Raw genomic sequence first — 17,472 nt, 5'->3', positions numbered from 1 at the left:
CGTCTTTGATAAAGCCATTACAAAGAAATAAAAGAACGAGAAAGGCTATGTTGTTACTTCAAGGGTTTTAACTTCAGATAGATAGCTGATAAGATAAAGGAGTCGAGCGCGGGCAATGTTATGTCGTTAACCATTTTACGCGCTTCGACCAGTAAGTTTTAGGACTCACGCTAGCAGAACTGCTGAGCAAATAAAGCAAACGTACGGGAAATAGTGAAGTGTGAGACCAAGCCAATCCGGAAAGGAACACTCAACGTACCAATAGAGAAGGAGGTTTATGAAAGCTGAAGAAAATGGCCAATCAAAGACCATTTTACATTGACACAGGCGGTAATGTTTTATATCTGTCTCTATGATTCGTAGCTCTCGTGGAAGTGGGGGTTGGTCCGTGGTTTGGTTTTGGTTCCCCTGATCGGCAATGCTGGCTGCTTTCTGTTTCTGACATTCATGAAACAAATTACGTTTGTGTTTGTTTTCGGGAATGACATCGTCTGCCATACAAAGTACGGGATTTACGTTAAGAAAGATCTTGTCGTATTTCCCTCAGGATGTTAGCTTGGCGTTTGCTTATGGTTCGGGGGTGTTCAGGCAGTCCGGGACCAGACAAAGTCAGATTGGGGTAAGACTGCAAACCTATTATGGTCATGCCATAGTGAAACATCGAAACTGCAACAATTCTAAAAAGTAGTTCGTTCAGTGTACTTATTAACAATAATGGTAATTGTGTGTATTTTAAATAACGTTCGTTGCCAATGTTTCGAGTCCACCCAGTGTTGCAAATAATTGCTTGACAGTAAGATTTCTCAGCTCGGTGGTACACGTTTCGAATCGTCTGCCAAATTCTGAGAGGCAGAGTTGGCCCTGCAAATCGATTCTATTACAGGACCGGAGGCTTCGTATTATGCTTCTTTTTCTATTTATTGCTACCCACAGCAGCCAATGAAAACTTTTGTTACATGAAAAAACAACAACATTTCTCATGATGCATATGTCACATCACTTCCTGCAGGGCCCCATAAGAGCCAGCCATACCGGAACTAGTCCTCTTTCTTTGCTGCTCACGCAGACAGTTAAGTTGACAGCTCCGATTTTAATTGGATATCATTGACTTATGATTGTTTTATGATTGAAATGCGCTTTCTTCTAGCGATTGCTATGCTAATGGGCATGTTCAGGGACAGCCGCTTTGTGCTATGTTGATATATGTGTTCACGGCGAGAGCGCCCTGATTTGTCCGCATCCTTCGGGTGTGAAGGTTTTCAGAATCGCGCTGCGGCGCTGTGTGGTCACCGCGATTGAGCGTGGTGAGCTTGGGGGCATTACTGACGGCGAGCGGGCCGAGGCGCGTATGCGCGTTACCTTGCAGTGAGGATCTCTCACGCGGCGCTCGGCCGCTTCGCAGGTCCCAGCTTACGCTTCACTCGTTTTCAGCACCGGTACCGTCCCACCTTCGGCGGGTTCAAAATTTATGGTTTATGGGCGCTGAGGCTTCCCTTGTACGCCGCTGACGCCAGGAGCCGGATAGTTTTGGTTTCGTTCGTGTTTCCACGTGCGTAGCCCAATCTGGTTGTTTTCAGTTGGATTTGGGCTACGCACATCGAAACGACCCGATTAGTTTCATTTTTAGGCATTTGGGCTGTAGTTTTTATTCGAAGAGCACTGCTGACGCCTGGCTGGCTGCAACAACGACCTGGGCCTGGAGGGAGCACACCTCCTTGGATTTGATTTGCTCTTTGGCTCTACTACGCCCTGTGGGCTGTAATAATTGTTCTACAGCTGCTGCTGAGGAGCTAGGTACTGGTGCTGCTGTGCTGTGGGTTGGCTCCCCCCTTGGATTTTCCTCCTTGCTTTTGCCTTAGGAGCAAATACCGATACAAGTGTGGTTCCACTATGGATACGTGGGTGCATTATGAGGAGGATGATGATGCCTTGTATGAAGAGGAGGTAGGAGGACCTGCCATTGAAGAGAATATTGTTGAGGCCCTGGATGCTTCTGTCCAGGAGTCGGTCAACAAGGCCCTAGAAAAAGCAGTTCCGGGAACTGTGCAACAAGCTCTAGCGACGGCTTTAAAGCCCATCACCAAGCAGTTGGAGAGGTTTGCAAAGAAGCATGGCTTCCCTAAACAGACAGAAGGCAGGTCAGGTGACCCCCGGGATTCCTACGAAGCGCTTCCGCGCCCGATCAAAGAACGTGAGAAGGTTCAGGACACTGACACAGAGTCTACGTCCACATCTTCCGACACCCCGGATGACTCCCCTCCCAAAAAGAAGTCCAGGAAAACTAAGCATGCGGAGCCTTCCCCCCCGGCTCCTACACCCTTTACTTTCAACCCCGCAGATATTGTGCACCCCAGATCATCGGACTGGTTACCGGCTCCTGAGGTGGCCGCGTACTTACATAAGAATTTACGTAAGGGGTTTGATAAGGAGGTGCGCAACAGGCTAAGGTCAGAATGCCCAAGACCAGACCTCTCAGACAAAGTGGCGGTGACTGATTTATTCTAATCTTCATTGTGGGAGCATAAGGGCGGGCGGTTTTGTTCAACTCCTGAATAATTCATTTACTTTCGTAACCTTATAAAATATATTTTATTTATTTTTACTTTTTCAGTGATAACAGCGTGGTTTTTCTGTATGTACACACATGATCTATTTTTTCTACGTGTTTCATCGAAAGGAGAATTCGTGTATTAAGTTGGATTATATAGGAGTATAAATATCTTTTCTTAACCTTTTAACTATGGATTGAACATATTTTGTTGTCACAGCCGAACTAGGACGTTCAATTGTATTCTCTTTTGTTCAGCCTTTAGAAAGTTCCAGGAGAAACAAAATACACGTCAACTAGTTTCTTACATAGTTTTCTCATACTATGGGGCAGATTTACTACTTCTGGCGCATCTCTGCTAATCAGCAGGGATTCGCCGTAAGAGTTGCGATGCATCTGCCCACCCGTGCGCCACCACTGATGTGCCGCATTTACAATGCGGTGCACCGTGGCGCACAGATGGGCAGATGCGTGTCGCATCCCCCCGCGGAAAGGCGGCACATTGCTGGAGTTGCGACGCAGCTCCAGCAAGGCTTGGGGTGCCCCTATCTCTAACATGCTGCATCACTCCTTACGCCTGCTTCAAGCAGGCACAGGGTTTTGACGCAGCATGGCCGTAAAAGTGACTTGGTGAAATCTTGTAGATTTCACTCAGCCACTTTTCGGAGGCGTTCCTGCGCCGGAACGCCCCCTGATTTCCCCCTCTCCCCCCCCCTGTGTAGGAACGCCCACATGTGGCGCAGGGCTTTACAATGTGACGCATCTCCCTAGATGCGTCATGTTGTAAATAACCCGCAGCATGGCGCTGGCTTTGCACCGCCGCTGCGTCACAAAAGTGATGCAACGGCGGCGCAAATCTGGCGTAAGGGGCTTGTAAATTTGCCCCCATGTTTCAGGATAATCTACTCGCCTATTCTAAGCCAAGAATTGCAACAAGATTCTACTTGTTATTACTAGTTTATAAAACGCAAATAGATACCGGAAGAAGGAACTAAAACAAGAAGCACCAGAAACACCATATAAGATTCACAAAATAAATAGGTTTTTGCGACACACGTAAAAGCTAAGGGGCATATTATCAAGCACGGCGTTAAAATTATCACCGCTTTAGCGGCAGAAAACTGCAGCTAAAGCGATGATAATGGGCTTGATAATATGCCCTTGAGAATTCCAATAGAAGCCCATGTTGACACCAGAACATGGGCTTCTATTGGAATTCCCAAGGGCATATTATCAAGACCATTATCGCCGCGTTAGCGGCAGTTTTCTGCCGCTAAAGCGGCGATAATTTTAAAGCCGTTTCTTGATAATATGCCCCTAAGTTTTTCCTATTTAAGACTTTTCAAGGTCATGGGAATCCCTGTTGGCGAAACAGAGAGTATTAAACTGCATTCAAATCTAAATTTGAAGCCAATGCAGGGAATGGCAAGTCTCCGTAATGTGAGTAAATTAGTGGAGCTTACAAAACGTACAGATGGCTAAGTTTTGAATAAGTAGAAGTCTGGACGAAAGATATCCGCAGGGCCCAAGAATAGACTATTACTTTAGCCTAATGATGAAAGTGTCAGGGCAGGGATAAGTGTAGAATGTTTGTACACCGGTATGACGATAAGAATTTTCCTAGGTGTTCGCAATATCAGAAAGCAGGAAGATGGGGCCACCCACCTTATTGTGTGTAACGAGGGAGGAGTCAGAATTGACCATTGCACTGATGACTTTGGCTTTCAGTGGAAGGGGGGTTATTCTCAAGCTCTGGGAGCCACAAAATGCAATCCCAGAGCGAGGGGTTAGTTTCCTAGGATAAGATTTTCTTTTCACTTGCATTCAGTTTTAGGAAATTGGTGTTTATCCACTCCTGAATCTCCACCAGACTGTCCCTCCGATTATTTGAGTATTTCCTGCATATGGTAGCGCTGTGTGTTGTATGCCCGAAAAATCTTATTAGCTTCAATAGGGGGCAAACATAGACACGTACTTGGAACAGAAACAAGCCCTGACAATTCCACTCGACCTGCCGGGGGTGGGGTCCTAGTGTCAAGCACTGCTGCCGATTTTGTTACAGGGGGCCAGTATTGCAGCACTACGTAAAACCGTCCACCAGTAACAAAACCGCCTCCCACCCTGCCGGCCCACCGGGAAAACGCCTGGTGCCCGCTACGGCCAGTCCAGCCCTGAACATATATGTTGAAATGTAGTGGTGACAACGATGGCCCCCTGTGGAACTCACAGTTTATAGGTACTTTACCTGAAAGAAGGTGGCCAAAGATAACATCTGTGTGCAATTAGCTAGGAATGATTTTAACCATGCAAGGTCAGTGCTGTATATGTCAGTTTCAACCTGTCATGTGATTAAGATGCAATGGTCGATCATATCAAAGACGGCCGATAAGTCCAGCATGAAGAGGACAGACATATAACATTCATCTTTTATCCAACATTTCACTTACATGGTCATCAAAAGTGCAGATACAGTTCCACTGCCAGAGCAAATGCCCAGCTGCCTTTGATCAACTATTGCAGACTTTTCAAGAAATTTAGCCTGTTTGCAAACAAATCTACCTGTAGAGGACCCCACCTCTGCTGTAATCTCTCAAACTTCCCTGTTCAACCTCCAATTGCTCACATCTTTGAGATATCTCGAATACCAGTCTGCTTCTACGTTGCTGAACCCTGGAATATACTGAGCCTGAACCATAATCTCCTTCTCTAAACAAAACCTCCAAAAATCCTTCGCCAAATCTGCTAAGCCATTCGATCTCTGACCTCCCAGCTTGTTCACATACCTCACTGCTGACAAGTTGTCCATCTTTAAGAGGACACAGCATTTCACCTGATCCTTCATAAAGCTCTTTATTGCAAACGATCCTTCCAGGAGCTCCAAACAATTTATGTGCATGGCTCTCTCCTTCTCTGACCACTGTCCCCCTCTTGACACCATGCCACACCGTGCTCCCCATCCGTGCAAACTCGCATCCGATTCTATTTCCGGAACCTCTCCAAAAATTGCCTTCCCATTCCATGCTTCCAGACTCCTCAACCACCAATTCAGTTCTTCTACTGTCTCCTGATTCAACCTCACCTTCTGAGAGTATTTCGCTCCTTTCCTTAAGTAATGAGCTTTCAACCTCTGCAACGCTCTGTATTCAAAGAGAGCTGGAAAGATCGCTTGAATAGACGCAGATAACAGACCCAGCAACCGAGATAACTGTCTCAACGTAATCCAATTTGCATTCTTCACTCTTCTCACCTCCTTCTTGATTTTCCTCACCTTTTCCATTGGTAACCTCAACACACATTCCAACATCTGTATCTGAAAACCTAAAAATTGCATCACTTGCTTCGGTTCCACACACAATTTCTCCTTGTTCACCACAAATCCTAGATCCTCCAGAACCCTCACAGCCAACTCAGTTTGCTCCATCGCTAAACTCCTTTTCTCTGCCATTATCAATATATCGTCCAGATAAACAATCAAACGAATCCCTCTGGACCTCAACCAAGCCGCTACTGGTCTCCTTACCTTCGTAAACCACCATGGGGCTGATGTCAACCCAAATGGGAAACTCTTGAATCTCCAAAGTTTTCCTTTCCATCTGAACTGCAGGAAATCCCTTTGCTCTTTGCACATTGGAATTGTCAGATAAGCATCTTTCAAATCCAACCTGGTCAACCAATCCACTTTCCTTAACTAATCCCTCAACATGTGAATACCTTCCATCTTGAAATGATTGTAACATTTAACTCCCTCAGATTTATTACTGGCCTCATTCCTTTTTCTTTCTTCTCCACTAAAAACAAATTGCTTATGAAACAGCCCTGCACCATTTGTGCTGTTTCTATTGCCCCTTTCGCCTCCAAAGCCTCTACTTCCTTCGTCACAAGTTCTTCCATCTCCTTTGAAAACCTTAAAATATTGGGAGGCCTCCCCTGCACCGGAGTTTGTAAAAAATCTATTCTGTAACCTGAAACAATTTCCAAAACCCACGGATCTTGAGTTATTTCTCTCCATCTCTTAACAAACTGGGCTAGTCTGCCGCTCAATTTTAACTGGATAGAAATGGGGTCTAGAGAACATCTTACCTGACCTCTCAGATCGCATGCCTCTCGATCTGCCCCTCTGCCTTTGTGGGAAAAAACTTCCCTGCTCCGGCCTTGTATGGTTGTTGTTTGATCCAAAACTGGTTTCATAGGGTCTGAAACCTCTTCCAAAGCTTCCTCTGGACACACCTTGTCCCCGGACGGGGAACCGACCCCGCATTCGACCGGCCATGCCAAAAACTCTGCGAATATCTTTTTGCGCCTTTTAAGTGAGTTGAACGTACCCACATATTTGGCCATATCCTTAATAAAATCTTCACCAAATAATAAACTATCACTAAGTTCTCCAAGCTCTTTCCTAGCTAGATCCGCCAACTTTGGATCTATCTTGAACAGAATACTTTTTCTTCTCTCTGTACAAAGCGCAGCATTTGAATTGCCTAGAAGGCAAATTGCCCTCTGAATCCACTGCCGTATCTCTGCCACATCTATGCCTGTATTATTAGAATGTGCCCCCTCGCACATATCAAATATTTTTGTAAGTGGTCCCAGCACATCTAAAAGCCTGACCCCTTCTAGGATCCTTGCCAGTCTTGTTGATGAAAGCCATCATCTTCTGATCCAACTCAGGAGTATAGGCTACTTTACTGTCCAGAGTTGGTCTTGGACATTCGGACCTCAGTCTGGTTCTTACATCCTTCGGTATCTCTCTCCGAATCCAGTACCTTTCGTACTTCGCCACAGGAGCCCACTGTGGTTAAAGGGGATGTTGTATTAGGAGAGGATCGAACGTCTCCTCTCCCTGGGGGTCAACAAAATCCCCAATTTCTAATGTAATCTCTTTTTCAAGCCCCTTTTTCTTCTTTAGTGGAACCTCCTCTACATCAGAATCATCAATACTTAAACTACAAGTTATCTCTACGTCCCCACTCGTAGAGCTAGAATCACAAGCCACCACCATGTGCTTTCCTTTACGCGCCTTTATAGCGCTGTCTTTCTGAACCTTTAGTTCATTTCCTTTTCTCAACATTTCCACGTTTCCTTTTCTGGGCTTTTTTCTTCCCTAAACAGACCCTCCTGCGACCACCTCAACTTTTGTGGTCCAGAAGTTTTCATCTTCGCCTGGCTTTTGCCTCAACTCCTTTTTTTTTTAACATTGATTTTTCCACAGAATTCTCTATTTTCTTTTCGAGAGATGCATACATTTCTCCAAACATCTTCTCCATATAAATCTTTATCCTCTCCTCGACACCTGCCTCTGAATTTTCCACTTTCAAAATAATTACATTTTTTACGCTGCCAAACTCCCTAAGATTACCTCACCAGATAATAAAAAAGTTGAATTTACTAACCAAATTGTTCAAAACTACAATAACAATCTTATGCCCTTAGCAACAATTTTAAAACTCCAGAATTTATATTAAACCGATCACCTCTCTTCACGCTATTGCAACCTCCTCATGAACTATTGACCGAAGTCTGTCAGAATACTGATCTGCGATCTGCCAGACTTCGACTCCATTCCCCAAAAATGTCCATCCTTAATCATGCATTCTTAATGGTACTTAACCCAAACTCTCAAAATGGCCGCCGCAAGTTGCATGCGTACGGCATCCCTTCTGACCCAAAACTAACTTCCAAAATGTCTTGAGTCCACCGACGGCGAAGATGCGAGAGAAAAAACCAATGCGCTCGAGCTCGCATCATGCGCGTCATCTCGAACGTCAACAAGGTGAATTCGAACCTCGCGTGTCCCCTGTTTGAAAATCTCACTAACGGTAAAAACTGTGGAAAATCTGCATTTTATGCAGCAGCAGTTTTTTCTACAGAATCTTAATTTGACTGGGTAGTAGTGTGATATAATTTCACGAATCGTTGGTATTAAGATTCTTTTGTTTTTTTTTCAGAAAAGGGTAAACCATTCACGCTTTCCAGTTCTCTGGCACTATAAGCATGCACTATAAGCATGCATGAAAATGTTTGGCAACTGGGTTGCTGGTTGCTTAGGCCTAATTACTTCTTCTGGAGCAGATGTACCTGGCATGGGTCCAGTCGGGAGGTTAACTTAGTTAATGAGTTTGTGGTTGTCAGGTGGCTATAGTAGCTCAAAGTCCTACCATGGGATATCTTCCTCATTCTCCAGACTAAGATGCTGTGGAGAGCAGGTACGAGTCGATTGGTCTTAATCGCATTCTAGATTTGTTGTTTCTAGTGCTAAAAAACAATTAAGCCAAAGTATTACTGGATTCCTACAAATCGGGAATGATACTAGCAAGGTCTTCTGCCTAAGGACACACATATTAGAACTGTCCAATACCTCCTCACCACTAAGAAAACTTCACAGAACTTAATATCAAGACTGGATATTGTTAACTACGCACTGTTCTGAAAGGTTACATCATTAGATCGCTAGTATTATGTTAAATACATGTGTATAGCTTTGCACTAACTGGTAATAAAGCATTAACAAAAACAGTACACATTTTCAATTTGAAAAACAGTACACATTTTCAATTTGAGAGAAGTGTGGACAATTTGATAAATGTGTCGACAGTTGTGGTGGGCAGGAGCTTTACAGTACATCCCACAATTGTAAACAAAACAAACTCTGAGTTGGCGAGTTCTTTTAAGGTTAGCACCCTTAACACACATTACATTTTGCATTATTACTATTTCTTTACATATTATAGAGTTCTGGAAAGAGGTATAAATACTGTTGATTATACCACTGCCACACACCTACAATATTTTTATTGTATTTTAGTAATTTTTTTTCTTGCGATGTGAGAGCTAAAATTCATACATGGCACAATCCACTGCATCATAAACAAAGAAGATAAAAAGTAAAGTAAACTTCCCAAATTCATTCCCCCTATTCATTTTGCAGTCAATCTAGAATAAAGTACTTCGCAGTAAAGTTCTAGCTCTCACGTTTCCATTTTCAAGTGATAATCGAGTTCATTATACAAACTTCCATGTACGATAGACCTAGAAGCAATTATTTATAAGCTGCATAAACAATATTCAAGATACAATAAAGTGTTTCTCAAAGTTATTGTAATACGTAGAACTCTAATTTGGAGTAGTAGATCGAAGGATTATAATCACATCATACATATTCAGCTTTATCTAACACTTTCTGTTACCCATACTCTTCTGCCAGCCTATTTTTTTTTTTTTTTAGTACTTGAATTCCCAATTCTTCCTTATGTTTAGCTTAACTATGGAGCCCAACCTTTTAGCATACAGAACTTCTCGAGTGTATACTCTTTGCGTTTTCAAGATCCATTGGAAAACTGTAGGGGTTGTCTCCAATTTCCAATTTGCTACAATCAATGACCCTGCTACTAAGGTGGCAATAAAAATAAATTGACGCTGTCCGATAGTTAGTTCTTCAACTATCTCAGTCAACCAAATAGAGCTGCAGACGCTTCTGGACAAAGATTACCTTGCAGTTTGAAACTAACTTCAGAAAAGATTTTTTGCCAGAATTTAATTAAATTGGTGCATGTAAATGCTATACAAAGCCAATCTCCATTAGCTTGCCTGCATCTATAACGTTGTGATTCTACCCCGGGATACACTTTATGGAGTTTAGCGGCGGTGTAGTAAATCATCCACCTGCTAAACAGCGGCACTCTCCTTAAATTAGTTGCTCTTACCGCCTTGCAGCTCCACCGATTATATTCCTGGCACGTTGAGATATGTATACAGCAGCCTGTGGAAGTTTGTATTTCCTCCAAATGGTCGGAGATTTCCAGCTTATCCGCTGCTGGTTTGAGTAGTCCGTACCACTTGCCTACCCCTTTTATTGTAGAGATAAAATATGCCTTCTCCAGATGTATCGCAGTAGAGTTGGAAGAATCTTCTAGGCATTTTACTGCATTTATTTTCAGCATTGTCCCGTGCCATTTGGTTTAGCATCTGTTTTTCAAAGAATCATGTTTCAGCTTCTTGTTGATGCCTAAAGTGTTGGTATTCACAAAGAATCTGGAGCAGCACTTCCGAAGAGTTCTCAAACCTTTTCTGATAGAGGGATTGTGGTAAAAAGAAAAAAAGTGTGAATTTTGGAAGAAGTCTATTGAATTGTTGGATCATGTCATTTCGGAGAATGGTATAATGCCTAAACCTTGTCTGGTTCAGGCTGTAGTGAATTGCCCAGTATTTAGGAATAAAGATGAATTGCAATTATAAAATGGTCTGTGTGAATTTTAGTCAAAATATATTCCAGAATATGCCACAGAATTGAAAGGACTTTCTAATTTGTTAACGTCTGTGCCAACCTCCTCGCTATCACTTCCCCCCCCCCCCCCCCCCCTCCCAAAAAAGAAGACGCTGTAAAAGTTCCAACCGAACCTCTTCCTCACCCTAAGCTGCGTTCGGCAAACTCAGCAGGCTGCAATTTGGCTGACCAATTTAAATAACTAACAGGGCTTTATTGTAATGCCCGTTCAATTCCAAGACATCCTCTCGAGATATGGGGCCTGCTAGACTCCAAAAAGCCAGACTTCTGTTTCATCACCGAAACCTGGCTCCATGAGTCTGCCCTCCCTGATATTGCAATCTCAACCCCCCCCCCCCCACCACCCTCGGATTATCAGCTAATCAGACTTGACAGGAACAATAAGAGAGGAGGCAGCCTAGCGCAATAGCCTTCAGGACCCGCTCTAAGATTAGCATATTTGAAACTTTTCTCTCGGAATGTGGTGAACTATGCATCTTCGGAATAGAGAACTTCACTAAGGGAACTTGGAGAGGTGCCTTAGTCTACCGACCCCATGGCACCAAAACTAATTTTACCAACCACTTGATCAAGACTATTGCACTATTGCACCACATGTACTAGCAGCCGACCACTTTCTCCTTATCGGCGACTTCAATTTTCATGCAGAACTTTTATCCGACACCAAAACGTGCCGACTGATTTCCAGTCTTCACACTGTGTCAACGACAATTGGTAACCGGGCCAACCCCTTCAGCAGGCCATACCCATGACCTCCTGTACACCAATACACTGTATGTCAAAGTAGAGCCCCCTATCCCAGTACTCTGGTCAGACCATTACTTACTAAAATTCTCTTTACAGCCTGTCTCTACTCAGTAACTCCAGCAGAGAACAGAAATGGAGCCGACCCTGGAAGGAAGTCAGCTTAGCTACTGTCTTACCCCACTTTAGCACCCCACACTTTGCAAACACTGATCACTTTAAACCTTGCAGTTGACACTTTTAAGAAGGCAATCACTCAGGCCGTCAACATTATCGCTCCCTTGAATAAGGTCAAACTCAAGCATAAAATGTCACCTTGGTTCACCAAAGCTTTAGAATCCGACAAACTGGCCAGTAGGAAAGCCGAGCGAAAATGGAGGAACTCTAGAAGTATTGAGGATAGGCAGGTATACAAACATATATAGATGCTACCTTGACAACATCAAATAAGTAAAAAAAAACTACATAGGTAACAGAATTAATAAGGCCGCCAATTCAAACAAAAAACTTTACAAAATATTAAATGAATTCACTAGCCCCTCCTCCTGCCAGTCTCAAACCCCAGCCTCAAAGGATTGGGTGGACACAATATCCACCTTCTTCAAGGAGAAGATTAACACCATCCATAGCCTTTTTCCTAATCAGATAGTTGAACACCATTACAATTTGTCCGACAGCAAACATACACCTACCTTAAGGTCTCTATAAGAATTTACCAAATTTACCCAAGAAGATGTCCGTATTGCCCTTTCTAAGGTCGAATCAGGCTCTTCCGCCGACCCAGTCTCACCTCTCATTCTGCCCAGTATCGGCCCTGCACTTCTCAAAAGCCTCACTGGCCTTTTCAACTGGCCTTTTCAATTTATCCTTAAGTTGTGCAACTGTGCCCATAAAATGGAAAGTAGCCAGGGTCAAACCCATCCTAAAAAAAAAACTACTTCGACCCTAAGGGACCTAACAACTATCGGCCCATCTCCCTTTTTTTGGGAGAGTCCTTAATCAATAAGCAATTTTCGACCTCCCTAGTGAGCCATAAATTGTTGGACCCTTCCTAATCAGGGTTCCGGGCGGCCCACTGCACTGAAACATCACTGATGGAGGTAGTAGACAATATAAGACTTGCCCTGGACATTGGGCAGTCAGCCATGCTGGTCCTACTTGAGCTATCAGCTGCTTTTGTCACCATCTCCCACAGGACTCTAGTGCATCTACTGTGGGAGATGGGAATCAGGGAAACTGGCTTAGGAGTTACTTAACTGATCATACGTTGATGGTGCAAATTGGCACCCTTGTCTTTTGTAGCCAGACGGTTGACAAGGTAGTCCCCCAGGGATCCATTGTAAGTCCTACGCGTTTCAATCTTTATGTGGCACCCCTGGCAAGAATGATTAGATCGCATGGGTTCGACACTGTGTCGTACGCAGACGACACACAACTATTGATTACTCTTGGCCCAGATCCACCTGACACCAAACTCAGATTCACAAATTGCATGACCAATATCAACGTCTGGATGCAAAACAACCACCTGCAACTCAATGCCAGTAAGACGGAGATTATTTTCTTTGGGACGGCCCAAGAACTGTGTTCCAGCAACTGATGGCCTCCTAATCTTGGCCCTTGTACTTCCCCTCAACTTGTGGTCCGTAACCTTGGGGTGAAGATCAATAACAAATTGTCGATGAAAGACCATGTTAACCATGTGACGGGCACCTGCTATGGACTAATGCGAAGCCTATCCAAGATCTTCCAATGGATCCCAGTTGAATCCAGGAAGCCGCTGGTCCAGGGTCTAGTCATCAGTCAGCTCCATTACGGAAACTCCCTGATGGCTTCCATCAATGAAGAGCTTCTTACCAAACTCCAAGTGCTTCAGAACACTGCCACCAGACTTGTATTACATTTACCTTCACGGTCCCCATCAGTACCAAGTCTGAGAGCTCTCCAGTACTTCCCCATCGGGAAACAAATCCGTTTTTAGATCATCTGTCTGGTACATAAAACTATTTACGGGAACGGGTCAAGATACCTTGCCATAAAACTCATCTGGTACCTACCTAGTAGAACCCCTAGGTCCGCAACCAAACATCTTCTCACCCCTCTCAAGATCTGCACCGCCAGGAATGGAGGCAGATCCTTTTCATATCTCGTCGCCACTTTGTGGAACTCTCTTCCACTGCAGCTGCCTATGGTTACCGACCATAGTCCATTTCGGAGAAGGCTAAAAACCTGGCTATTCTGATCATCCTCTTTTGCTGCCGCTGTCGTCTTTCCTTCCCTCTTCAGGTTTTGACTAGCGTTTTGAGACCCTCAGATTATATGTGCGCTTAATAAAATCCTATTACTATGTCTATTTGTTTGGGATGTGAATTATCAGTCCACTTTTGGATGTACGAAGCGAGAACTGTCAAGTGTGAGAACGCTTAAGACCTATGTCTGTGCATTATTACTGTGGATGCTAGTAAATATGGGTTAGGTGCAGTTCTTACCTTTAATATTGGGGGGGGGGGGAGAATTAACAGTTTTCTTTGCTTCTAGAGTCTAAAGGGATCTTGAGTTATATTATTCTGTCATAGAGAAAGAACTGCTACGCTGGTTTTGGGATATAGAGAAATTTTGTTTAAATATGTTGGGGGGGATTAATTCCTCAAACAGATCACAAATATTTGGTGTTGATCCTTAATTGGGGAACGTGTTAAAACTATCACACCATATATAGCTAGACTCACTGCAAAGCTATTGCAGTATAATTGTGATGCCCAGCATTTTCCTGGTAAAAGTAATTTCACTGCGGATTTTCTCTCTAGTGCTTGTTCTGAAAAGATGTGGAGAAAGCCAATGATAATGATCCTGTTCTTAATCAAGGGAAAAATTGTGTTACCAATAGCTGGCCCAAAGAGAGAAATGTGCAAGTTGGATTGAAGTCTTTCGTCAAGGTTGCTGACGAATTATCAATTGAGGATGATGTAGTGTTGAGGGGAGATAGGTTGGTACCACCAGCTAGCATTAGAATGGATTTGGTGTACTTAGGTCATGAGGGACATTTGTAATCGACAATGATCAAAAGAAGAATTAGCATGAACTTTTGATGGCCACAATGGACACTGATATTGATGATGATGTCAATACGTATGCAATATTTTGTAGTTCGGAGAAAGAGTTGAAGGTCAACGCTCCTCCTTTAGATCCTATAGAGTTCCCTGACTGACCTTGGAATAAGGTTGGTGTAGACATGGGTGGACCTTTCAATGTTCTTCCTGCACAGCTCCACTGTGTATTTGTTTTTGTGGATTATTATACCAAGTGGCCAGAGGTACAATTTAGTAGTTGCGTTTTTGAGGGATGTTTTTTCTAAAGAGGGATTTCCTGCACACCTGATTTCACACAATTGTGTACAGCTTATTGGAGCTGACAATACATTTTCTGGCTGATTGCAGTGTGAAGCATTAGAAGAGTTCTTTGTAAAACCCTCAGACCAGTGGTCTTGTAGAAAGGATGAACATGGTGGTGACAGATTGAATTCAGGGGGCAAAGTATAATAGGTGTGGTGTTGAGGAAGGTATGCTCTCTATGCTCCGGTTCTATTGCCCCACTCAGTTGCAAAGGTTTCATCTTTTGAGTTTTGAAGAGGGCGGCAACTGACCTCAGTCTTGTATCCAGCCTGGATGTCCAAATGGCTTCATAAAAGTAAATCAGAAGAGCGGCTTGATGGTGAGGTACGCAAAAGGGTATATGAAGCCCAGGAAAACAAAATATTCAGTATAACTCCAGAAGGTGCACAAAGTAGAGAGTATTGAAAGTAGGTGGGTGGGAGGTGCTTATAAAGAAGATTGGTTTCATAAGGAAAGGAGATTCATATTTTAGTGAACCGCACAGGTTAAGAGGGTGTGTGGCAAGTCAGTGATTGTTCAGGGTGATGAGTGGTGGAATTAGAGAAAAGTTATGAATATCTCAAAAAAACAAGCCGAACCTTCAACGTTTTACCAAGATCTTAGTGAGTCTTCACAGCATGTGTCTTTTGGTAAGGACAAAGATGAATTTAATGATGCCACTGTGTCTAATTGTGTTCTTCGCAGATCTACCCGTGTCAAACAGTTGCCATGGAAGCTTAGATAGGCATTTTAAGTTTATTATTTGGAATGCATATGTAAATGTTTTTCTGTGGTCTGTTCATTGGGTGATGTTGGTTCTGTGTCTTATGGGGTTTGTATTCCTTGGTTTATTTTGGAGATTGTTTTGTTCCTTTGTTAAAAAAAAAAGAAAGATCGATAATGTTGTATTTATGCTGTCCTAGAAGGTTGGGGTTTCAGTTCTATTGTGATGGTTGGAATTGGAGGGTGAATGTTCGAAGGTGAGGTAAAGCGTTGTTCACAGTTTGTCTGTTGGAGGGCTGACTGTCTCATTACAGAAACTGAAGATAAACTTTATCAACGCTACCTGTTTCTAGAATCATCTCTCGCCATCGCAAACTAAAGAGTCACATAGTAGAAATCACCTCACATGTCATTGAACAAACAGTTTACCTTAGAATATGTTATGTGTCTATATTTAAGAGGGAGAGACTTTTGATTTCCAGTGTTTCAGTTTTATTTTGTTTCTCAAACAACAGGTCTATGATTTAACCGGTGTTGATTACTAGGCCCTAAACATCATGAGACATGTAGCAACCATAGGCGATCCATACAGATTATGGCGAGACCAAATCAATCCTATCCAGTTCCCCTGCACCGTACTTTTTAAGTTTTGTCTCATCCGCTCAAAACAGGCTGAGAGCCTGCCCCTTACTTACCATTATTTTGCTTTTGTGTCACTCATTTCCTTGCTTCTCATTGGTCAGCGCCTCCTGCTTCCACTTTTTCTTTGTGTCTTCCTGTCTATCTTGGATCAAGGACCAAGTATAGCTTCATGTCTGCGGCAAGTGTCTTTCGGAGGTACTTAAAAAAATTTTTTACACTACGACTCCATTCAATGCATGTGCTTGCAGGCCCTCTGTACCCCTTCCCACCCCCGTCTTTGTTGATTGCCCCCTCCCACCCACGACCTTGTTGCTTACTCAGTTGCCCCCCCCACCCGCTTGGTTTTTACATCCTCCTATTCCTCCCACCTCTTTTCTTCTTGCCCCTCCCCAGACACAAACAAGTATTGGCAAAGCCAATAGGTATCAAGCAAAAAGGAAACCACCTCTCCTTGAAATACTATAAGACTTACAATATAGTCACTTAATTATAAAAGCTACTTCTCACCATAGACCTATTCGGAGTTAATTGATATTATCAAAACATATTTTTTTAGGTCAAATACCATATTTTCATACTAAACATATTTCTTTTAAAACAAGAATTAATCATAGCATACATGGTTTATTTATCACAATTAATTAAATCTTCAGTAACATGAAAGATCAACTCCTCCCACATCGCATACAATCTGCCCCTCATAAAAATCATGATAACGTTCAATCTACACACACCTCATACATACTGCAACCTAAAACAAATTTCATATACAGACTACCAACACTTAAAACGGTCATATTTTTGTTCAGATTTGCAAATTAACATTATCACACTAAGTCCTGGTCATTTACTGTTGATCTACTCATATAGCTATAAATCCCCTTTCCTTCTCTTGTTAATCTTTTGTACACAGAGTGTTGGGCCTGTTTCATCAAATAATAATGTCTTTCCAGTTGTGATTCCAATAATGTGCCAATGCATGTTTTGGAGAAAGCCAGTAGGCACTGTACACATTCTTTAGGACACCAACAACTACCCACCTAAAATCAAGTGGAGGGGAGGTGGAAGGTGACACAGTTACCTACAATGATAATAAATTCAAATAAACGCGGAAGACTCGCAAATCATTCACAAAAATAAAAATCACAAAATATTACCTACAC

The 17,472-nt window shown here is 43.0% G+C and overlaps 1 protein-coding gene across 1 annotated transcript in view; it reads left to right on the top strand.

Moving 5' to 3' along the window:
- Positions 1 to 364: 364 nt before the first annotated feature.
- Positions 365 to 17,472, top strand: part of TAMM41 (TAM41 mitochondrial translocator assembly and maintenance homolog) — a 182,356-nt gene continuing 165,248 nt past the window's right edge. The window contains exon 1 of the mRNA XM_085624871.1: positions 365 to 619. Within this exon, the coding sequence (XP_085480997.1) occupies positions 482 to 619 (138 nt within the window). The 5' untranslated portion in view covers positions 365 to 481. The remainder of the gene's footprint in view (positions 620 to 17,472) is intronic.

This window comes from Triturus cristatus, chromosome 9 (assembly GCF_964204655.1).
Source record: "Triturus cristatus chromosome 9, aTriCri1.1, whole genome shotgun sequence".
Taxonomy (NCBI): Eukaryota; Metazoa; Chordata; class Amphibia; order Caudata; family Salamandridae; genus Triturus; species Triturus cristatus.
The sequence above is the reverse complement of the archived record's forward strand: the minus strand, read 5'-3'. Positions and strand labels throughout refer to the sequence as shown.